The sequence below is a fragment of the Mangifera indica genome, chromosome 11 (genome assembly GCF_011075055.1).
Source record: "Mangifera indica cultivar Alphonso chromosome 11, CATAS_Mindica_2.1, whole genome shotgun sequence".
Taxonomy (NCBI): domain Eukaryota; kingdom Viridiplantae; phylum Streptophyta; class Magnoliopsida; order Sapindales; family Anacardiaceae; genus Mangifera; species Mangifera indica.
This window is the reverse complement of record NC_058147.1, coordinates 11,466,851-11,477,067: the sequence shown is the minus strand read 5'-3', so window position 1 is coordinate 11,477,067 and position 10,217 is coordinate 11,466,851. Positions and strand designations below refer to the sequence as shown.

General features: G+C 31.8%; 1 protein-coding gene across 1 annotated transcript; it reads right to left on the bottom strand.

Annotated features, from left to right (window-relative positions):
• Nucleotides 1-7,157: 7,157 nt before the first annotated feature.
• LOC123228714 (uncharacterized mitochondrial protein AtMg00810-like) lies at nt 7,158-7,703 on the bottom strand. Its single transcript, XM_044654186.1, has one exon. The coding sequence runs from the start codon at nt 7,701-7,703 to the stop codon at nt 7,158-7,160; it is 546 nt and encodes a 181-aa protein (XP_044510121.1).
• Between the last annotated feature and the right edge of the window lie 2,514 nt (nt 7,704-10,217).

The window sequence follows — 10,217 nt, the reverse complement described above, 5'->3', positions numbered from 1 at the left end:
CAGATACTGTTGAACCACCAGTTGTACACTCTACTCCACAGGAGGATAGTGTTACAACATTAAGAAGATAAACTAGAATAAGTAAATCAGTTATTTCTAGTGGTTATATAATGTATTTACAAGAAATTGACCATAATTTAGAAGCCAAAGATGATCCTGTTACATTTTCATAAGCAATGGATTGTAGTAAATTTATTTTGTGGTACAATACTATAAAAGATGAGATGGAATCTATTTTGTGATACAATGCTATAAAAGATGAGATGACAAAACTAGATGAGATGATCCTGTTACGTTTTCACAAGCAATAGATTACAGTAATAGAGTTTGAGATCTTGTTAAGTTACCTAATGGGGCAAAGGCCATTTAGTGTAAATAGATCTTTAAAACAAAGGAAGACTCATTAGATAACATCAAGAGATATAAAGCAAAACTTAAAAGAAGGGAATCGATTGCACAAAGACTTTTTCTCCTATATCTAAGAAAGATTCTTTTCGTATTATAATGGCATTAGTAGCCTATTTTGACTTAGAACTGCATCAAATGGATGTGAAAACAACATTTGTCAATGGCAATCTAGAGGAAGAGGTATATATGAAACAACCTGAAAGATTCTCCTCTAGTGATGGTGAGCATTTGGTGTGCAAGCTTAAAAAGTCCATATATGGATTGAAACAAGCCTTCCGTTAATGGTATTTGAAATTCCATGAGGTTATCTCTTTATTCGGTTTTGAAGAGAATATCATGGATCAATGTATATACCAAAAGTTTAGTAGGAGTAAAATTTGTTTCCTTATTCTATATGTGGATGATATACTACTTGCAACCAATGATAAAGGGTTGCTTTATGAGGTAAAATAATTCCTCTCTAAAAACTTTGATATGAAGGATATGGGTGAGACGTCTTATGTCATTGGCATTAAAATTCATAGGAACAGACCTTAAGGTTTACTGGGTCTATCTCAAGAAACCTATATCAACAAAGTTTTAGAGAGATTTTGGATGAAAGATTGTTCACCAAGTATAACACCAATTGTGAAGGGTGATAAGTTCAATTTGAACTAATGCCCTAAAAATGAACTTGAAAAGGAACAAATGTAGAACATTCCTTATGTTTCAGTTGTTGGATGCCTTATGTATGCTCAAGTTTGCATAAGACTTGACATTGCATTTGCTATTGGGATGTTAGAAAGATATTGAAGTAACCTAGGTATGGACCACTGGAGAATTGCAAAGAAAGTGATATGGTACCTTAAAGGGACCAAAGAATACATGCTTATATATAGAGGAACTATTAATTTAGAGGTAGTTGGTTACTCTGATTCAGATTTTGCTGGCTGTGTTGATTCAAAAAAATCAACATGTGGATATATTTTCTTGCTTGCTAGTGGAGCCATTTCTTGGAGGATTGTCAAACAATCATTGATTGTTACATCTACCATGAAGGCTGAGTTCGTTTCTTGTTTTGAGGCTACATTACATGGTGTATGGTTCAAGAGTTTCATATTTGGGCTTAGAATTGTGTATTCTATTTCCAAGTCGATTAAAATTTATTGTGACAATTCAACTACTGTTTTCTGTCTAAAAATAATAAAAGTAGTAGTCGAAGTAAACATATCGACATTAAGTATTTAGCCATTAAGGAATGTGTAAAAGAGAATAAAGTGGTCATTGAACACATCAACACTGAATTGATGATTGCCGATCCTTTAACAAAAGACATGCCACCAAAGAGTTTAAAGGATCATGTAGAGGGAATGAGAGTTGGTCTCATGTTGTAATTGTGATGAGAGTTGGTTCCATCATGTGATTTGATGTATATATATTTTCTATAATAAAATTATTCAGTTTTTAAATTGATTAGTTTTTCTCATTTTTATGTGCACATTTTGGTTGAGAAAATAATCAATTTTGGACCTAGAATAAACATAAAGTTTATTAATTAAGTTATAAAGGAATAAATACATCATGATACATGGAAGATAATACTCGTTCTTAGAAGACTTATCGCCATGATTTGTGTATTTTATTTCTTTACTTCAATAATTGGAGTTGTGGGTTATGGACCAAGTGGGAGAATGACGGTTTTCTCTTTTGCATTTAGGATATTGTAACAGCCATATATTAACTAAAAGGGAGTTACAAAACGTGGTCCATAACTCCACACATTGCCGTTGCATTCTTGATGGGAGAATGCTTATTTAAGGTTGCAAAAAGGGTCCTTAGGTGAGTTTTTTCTGAAAAAACACATACACTATTCTGTGTGAAAAAGAAATCACCTGGAAGACGAAAGCTTCTAGGCAATTTTCAGAGGATTATTCTACATTAAATTGTCAAGCAATGACCGGAGGTTAGTGTTTAATATTCTGTAAATTTTAGTTTGGTTTCTATCTTGCATACTTAGTATATATATATGTTTAGATAGAGACCGTATACATGTCTTATCTATAGGTTAACTTCTGTTAAAAATTTTCTATAATATCCAAAATTTAATTATGGTTATTATTATTATTATTGTCATTAGTATTATTTAAATAGGATAAATGTTAATTTAGGATAAGTTTTAAATTTTTAGGGGATAAGGTAAGTTCAAATTTGAAAAACATTTTATTAGTTAAAAACAAAGATAAAGGTTAAATTTGCCAAAAAGAGAGAGGATTTTTTTAATTGTCAATAAATTGAAGATTAAATGTGATCCCATTTTTAAGCTTACATAGGAAAAAAAAGTGAGGATATTTTCTTTCAAAGCAAAAAGGGTGATTTTGAGTGTTAGTTTTAGAAAAAGAAGAATTGTTGAGAAGAAAGATTAGAATAGTGAAACAATATTATTGAAATAATTTCTCGCATTAAGGTATGCTTTAACATTTTCATTTATTTGGGTTTATATGTGTTTTATGATTTGAAGATTGAGGTTTTTTTTAAGAATTTCAATTCAATTGTGCTATTATAAAGTAAAACATGTCGTAGTTTACATTGTACATTATTTATTCGATGATAGTAGTATATTAATTTGTAAATAAACAAAAGAAAATATATATTATTTTGGATTTTCATTGATAATATTTATGTTATCCTTCAATGTATCTATTTGTTAATAATAATTTTTCATATATATTTTATTCTATGTTATTATATATATCAACTCAATTTTATAAAAATCTGGAATTTTTATTAATTTGCTTATATACTAACTTTGTGAATTTAAATTGCTAGTTTAGAGTATTTTAAAAATTTCAAAAATTTTATTTAAGATGCTATAGAGTATTATTAACCATTTTATGAATTTTATTTGATTTTATAAATTATAAAAATGACATAAAATTAGCTAGAATATTAGTGTGTTAAACTTGGAAATTTTTATAGAGTTTGTAATTTGTAAAAGAATTTAGTATTTTTATAGCTTTCTTAAATATTTTCAATTTGAATACATTTTTTATAGATAAATTAGTATGTCTAGTTCTATTATGAAATTTTTTGTAATTTTACTGATTAAAAATGATTTATAAAAATTGTTATAAGATTGAGTGTTAAACTTAAAATTAAAAATAATTTAATTTAATTTGTGAAAATGAATTATTTTTTACTTAAATATTTTTTTTATAAATAAATTAGCATGATTAGTTTAATTTTGGAAATTTTCAAAATTTTACAAATTATATGATATTTATTAAAATTGTTGGACCATATATATATATAATTTTGTTGGACCATGATGATCATAATTGGAGGATTAGAGGGCTAAATATGGTTCATAGTGGCTAAATCTTTTCTTCTTGGTTGAAAGGATCTGAAACCATGAACTACAAGTTGTGAGATTTTTATTCTTTAATGCATCTTTTTAATTATTCAAGTATTGATAATCTTTCTGAATTATTTTTCATGATTGTATTGGTTGATTATTAAGGCGTACGATTAGTTTATCAATTAATATAATCTACTATTAGTTTAGGTATTGAATTCGTAATTGTTCAATCCATTTAATTGAAGTGGTAACTGAGATTTATTGTTTGTTGCATCAACAACTGTAAATCCTAGGAAAGTAATTAACTGGATTAAATGCAATATCGTACGCTTATGTTGTCTTGTTTCGTTGGTTTTTCTAATTCTTAATGCTATTGTTTAATTAAATTTAAGATCGTATCTGAGCTGTTAATCAATAAGGGTTAACTAGAATACATGTTTTTGATTAACTAATTATAAGGAAAGATAGGTAATTAATATAATTAATTTGATACTTATGATTGTTGATGATCAATTGTAGTTCAATGGTAGAGATGACCGTACACCAAAGTTTGTTCAATTCAATATTTATTTTAGATTATTTTTGTTGAATTTTATTTACTATTTTTAATTATAATTCGTATTCAATTCAAAACCCTTATTATTTCCTTATTTTGAGTGATTTGTGAGGACTAACTAATTGAAACTTTTTGAGGGAATGATCCCTATTTTTTTTACTATATTTTTGTTACAAGAATTTATGATTTTAATTTGAGTGTCAATGACAGTACTTACCAGAAACTTTAAAAATGCATCCAAACTTGGGTGGGAATAAGCCTTTTGGTCATTTTCTCATCTTGCAATCACAAATGCACGTGAAAGAGAGGTTAGTAAAGTTGCAACTCAGATTGTACTTGTGGTAGGTTCTTACCTACGACTAAAGAATGAGGCACAGGTTTCACCAATTACTAACAAAAAGCTTGTTGGATTCAGTTCAATGAACATGTTGGCTTGGGTCCTTATGATAATGCATAGGTCTTTAATGAGTTCATGAATAAACTATTATTAGTTATCTTTTTATCTCATTTTGTGTTTTCGTCCTTGATTTTCTCACTTTCAATGAATATGTTTGCCTTGAATACTATGAAATTGAATGTCTTGTTTAAATTTCACCAAAGCCTTTTATTTACATTAACCCGACCACACCACATGGCAGCCGACCATGGCAATTGCATGCCTTATCTCACCACCTGTCAGTTTTGAGAATAACAATGTGTTGTCATAGCACATCCAACGTATACACAGTCCAAGTATAACATCTCATTTTTAGTGTCTAACCCTGATCTTACATGTCTAGCCTATAAACTAAAGCGGAAGAAGTTTCACGGTCAACCCAAGTTCTAGATAACAAGGAATATTTCTAGGGAAACATCTAGAATTGCTGGGTTGGCTAGCTAATATTTTGGTGCACAGTGTAGAAATTCTTAGGATTTAGGTTATGATGTTTGGGGCACTTGTCTAGGTTTTTTTCAATTCTAAGGCTTATATCGATAAACAACCTCAATTGTATGACATTAATTTGTAACAACTAACACAACATACTTCTCTAGCATACTCACTCAAGCATTTTTTTTTCAGTGTTCTTTGTGGGTTACTTTCTCTTGCACAATTTGCTCTAACTTTTAACTCTTATTACTTTTATTGTGTACCTAGGTCGAGGAGACAAACTTAACTTTGGGATTTTAGCTAAGTGCCACATATAAGTGCTACCGAAGGTAATTGGTATTAGATCAAGTTCATGGGGAGCCTAGCTTGTGTGAGTGCCCAAGGTTTATGCTAGATATTGAGTTTGTATATAATCTCGTGAAAAGAGGATAAGACATTCCAAAAGAGGTTAATTTTGCCAACAAAGGTTAAGTTCGTTTAGCCACTATTAACAAGTAGATGACGAGTTCTGGCAATATTATCGTGTAAGAAGGTAGGGAGTGAGAGCGGAAGGCTTTGAAGGGTGAAAGACAATAAAGAGAGAAGTCAAGTGACCTAATGGCATACATGAATGCAAGACTTATGAGGGTGGAGCTTGCAATGGTTGACAAAATTTATATATTTGGGAAGTTAGTAGAGAACATCGACAAACTCAGGAGCAGCCAAGAGAAGCTACGTGGAAAGATTTAAGGTGGTCACTAGTCAAGCATGTCTCAACTAAGGCAACAAGATAAAAGACTCTCTGTAAGTTGATTTTAACATCCTTTGACAAAGAGGTTGTGACTTTGCAGAAAGAGGTTGATATTGTAGTAGGAATTAAACAAGATTTTCATAAAGCTCAAAGGGATCTAGAAATTTTCATATCCAGTAAACTTATGGAGAGCAGAGGAAAAATAGAGAAAGAAAGAAAGAGAAAAAGATAAACTGATGGCAATATTATCGTGTAAGAAGGTAGGGAGCGAGAGCGCAAGGCTTTGAAGGGTGAAAGACAATAAAGAGAGAAGTCAAGTGACTTAATGACATACATGAATGCAAGACTTATGAGGGTGGAGCTTGCAATGGTTGACAAAATTTATATATTTGGGAAGTTAGTAGAGAACATCGAGAAACTCAGGAGTAGCCAAGAGAAGCTATGTGAAAAGATTTAAGGTGGTCACTGGTCAGACATGTCTCAACCAAGGCAACAAGATAAAAGACTCTCTGTAAGTTGATTTTAACATCCTTTGACAAAGAGGTTGTGACTTTGCAGGAAGAGGTTGATATTGTAGTAGGAATTAAACAAGATTTTCATAAAGCTCAAAGGGATCTGGAAATTTTCATATCCAGTAAACTTATGGAGAGTAGAGGAAAAACAGAGAAAGAAAAAAAAGAAAAAGATAAACTGATGGATTTAAAAAATCTATTTAATTTTCGTAAGTGAGTTATACATACATCCAAGAGCAGTACATGACATCAGCAAGCTTTATTTGTTCAACCAAAAATTAACAAAAATCCTAATATTAAGGATCATCAAGCATTTTTACCAAAACACACCTACTGCTTTGACTTATATATTGTAAATATTATGTAAAATGACACAAACAGCCTTAATTCTCTAACACTCCTCCTTTGAGGTCTTTGTCTACAACACCCAATTTAGCTTCAAAGAATTCAAATTGAGGTCTTAAGAGTGCCTTTGTGAATATGTCTGCTAATTGGTCTTTTGAGCTGCAATGATGAAGACTAATTTCTCCATTCTTTTCAGCTTCTCTCAGTTTATGAAACTTAACATTCATATGCTTTGTTCTATTGTGCTGGACTAGATTCTGTGCTATAGTAATGGCAGATTTATTATCCACAAACAAAGGAACACTGTCACCTTTTGATTGTCCTATGTCTGCTAGAATTTTCTTGAGCCATATAGTATGATTTGTAGCACTTGCAGCAGCTATATACTCAGCTTCAGTTGAGGATTATGCAACTACATCTTGCTTCTTGGAATTCCATGAGAAAACAGTAGCATTTCCAAAGGAAAAACAATAGCCTGAAGTGCTTTTTGAGTCTTCAACACTTCCTGCCCAATCGTTGTCAGAGTATGCAACCAAACTTCCACTTTGGTTTTTTGAGTACCATAGACCACAATTTGCATTGCCTTTTATGTACCTTAGAACTCTTTTGGCTGTACAAAAATATGATATGTTAGGAGAAAACATGAACCTTGACAATATGGAAGCAATAAACATAATATCAGGTCTTGTTGAAGACAAATAGAGCAAGCTTCCAGCCAAGCTTCTATAGACAGAAGCATCAACCTTGTCTTCTTCATCATTGTTGACCAATTTTTCATTCACAACATGAGGTGTAAACACTGATTTGTAGTTGTCTAAATTAAACTTCTTTAGCAGGTCCAAAGCATACTTCTTTTGTGATAAGAAAATGCCATGATCATTTTGCTCAATCTCATGTCTAAGGAAGTACTTCATTTCTCCCAAATCTGACATATCAAATTCAGATTTCATGTCCAAGAGAGACTATAAGCTTTAATTCCTTTCCAATCATTTTTACATACAGAGTTGCCTCATTTTCACTGCATTTAAATCCCTGCTACAACAAATATGTATGAATTCGACTATACTAGGCTCTAGGAGCCTGTTTTAGGCCATAAAGAGCCTTGTACAATTTATACACCTTATCTTCCTTGCTTGAAGCTTTAAAACCTTCTGGTTGCTCAATAAAAATTTCCTCATTCAACACTCCATTAAGGAATGCAGATTTCACATCCAGATGGTAAACTTTCCAATTCAGTTTTGTAGCCAATGCCAACAACATTCTAACTGTTTCATACCTTGCAACTGGTGCAAAGGTATTGGTGAAGTCAACTCCATATTGTTGTAGGTATCCCTTTACAACTAACCTTGCTTTGTGCTTGTTGATTGTGCCATTAGGATTAGATTTAATTCTATAAACCTATTTGACACCTAAGACCTTTTGATTTTTAGGTCTCTTCACAAGCTGCCATGTTTTATTCTTTTCAATCATGTTAATTTCTTCTTGCATGGCTTTTCTCCACTCAAATTTCTTTACAACTTCCTCATAAGAATGAGCCTCAAGTAAGGCTACATTGCACCTATTGTAAATATCTATAAAGGATCTAGTTCCTCTAATTGATACATCTTCCTCATCACCATCATCATCATGCTCATTTTCAAATTGAGAGCTGGTAGAAGTAGTCTGAGTGGAATCAGTCAAGACAACTTCATTTCTTTCCCAATTCCATGCAGCTAGCTCATAAATTTTAACATTTCTATTAACTTGCAACTTTTGAGTCTTAGGATTATAAATCCTATACCCCTTAGAAACCAAACTATAGCCTACAAGAATCCTTTGTTCTGATTTGTTATCTAACTTGCTCATTTTCTCACTTGGCACAAAAGCATAACATACACTGCCAAATACTCTGAGATGATCAATTGATGGTTTAAAACCATGCCAAACTTTGAAAGGAGTTACATTATTCAAGGTTTTAGTGTGTAGCATATTCAACAAGTAAACTGATGTATTTGCTGCCTCAGCCTAAAAGGTTTTGGGTAACCTTTTTTCAATCATTAGATATCTTGACATGTCCATCAGTGACCTATTTTTCCTCTCATTCATACCATTTTGCTATGAAGTGTAAGGAGTGGTCAATTGATGTATAATCCCTTAATGTTTACAAAATAAAGCAAATGCATTTGAAGTGAACTCACCACCATTGTCTGATCTGAGCATTTTAATTTTGTTTCCTGTTTGTTTTTCAACAGCAGCTTTAAATTCTGTGAATACTTCTAAGGCTTTTGATTTATGTTTCAGAAAAAAAATCCAACAGTATCTAGAGAAGTCATCTATGAAAAACATAAAGTATAGGCTGCCATTCAATGACTACACACTCATAGGTCCACACAAATCAGTGTGAATCAACTAAAGTTTCTCACTAGCCCTCCATTTGCCTTTTGAAAAAGGTAATTTTGTTTGCTTCCCAAGATGACATACATCACAAACATGTTCTAAAATTTCAATAGGAGGCAAGTTGAACACAAGATCATTATTTTGCATATTCTTCAAGGTAGAATAGCTAAAATGACCAAACCTCTTATGCCATAATGGTGAATCACTTTTTAGATGGTGAAAAGCATTTAAATTGGTTTGATTCCAGTTTATGACAAAGTTTTTATCTATCATGTTTACTGCCATTACTTTATTTCCCATATGATCATATATAGTGCATGATCTAAAAAATGAAGATAATATCCTTTCTCTAGCATTTGTCTTACACTTAACAGATTATGACTTATATTAGGTACATAAAGAACATCTTGAATGAGCTTTGTACCTTGTGAAGTTTCAACAACAACAGTACTTTTGCCTTGAACATTGACTAGCTCACCATTTCCAATCCTTACTTTTGAAGAGTAGGATTTGTTTAACTCCTTGAAGACATCAATATCAAAAGTCATATGATTAGTGCACCCACTATCAATCAGCCATTCACCCTTTTTGTTGCTTGTTGCATAATAAGAGGCAACAAATAGATTTTCACTTGATTCCTCAAGCTTCTCTACTACTCTGACTTGTTGTCCTTGTTGATCTCTTTTGCTCTTGCAAACTTTTTCCACATGACCTTGTTGATTGCAGACCTTACATTTTGCATTAGGCCTAAACCAACAAAAATTTAGAGTATGATTTTTCTTCTTACAGTAAGGATAAGGAGCAAACTTTGTTTTCTTTTCCCACTGCTTTCCTTTCTCCCTTTTTTCCTCCTTCTCCAGGCCTTGCTTTCTACCCAAGCCACTGCCGAGAGTTTTCTCTTGGTGCTTTACATTAAAAGCCCCTTCTATTGATTCTTCTTGTCTTAAAGCTCTTATTTGGTCTAGAGCTTTAAAGGCATTTACCACCTTTGTTAAAGTAAGTTCAGAAAGATTTTTAAAGTCTTCAAGAGAGGAAATTTTTGATTCATACCTCTTTGGAATACTCACTAAAATCTTTTCCACAACTTT

Bases quoted from the DNA above. Each gene is read 5' to 3' on its own strand.
- LOC123228714 (XM_044654186.1), bottom strand. From the start codon at position 7,703: ATGAAATCTGAATTTGATATGTCAGATTTGGGAGAAATGAAGTACTTC.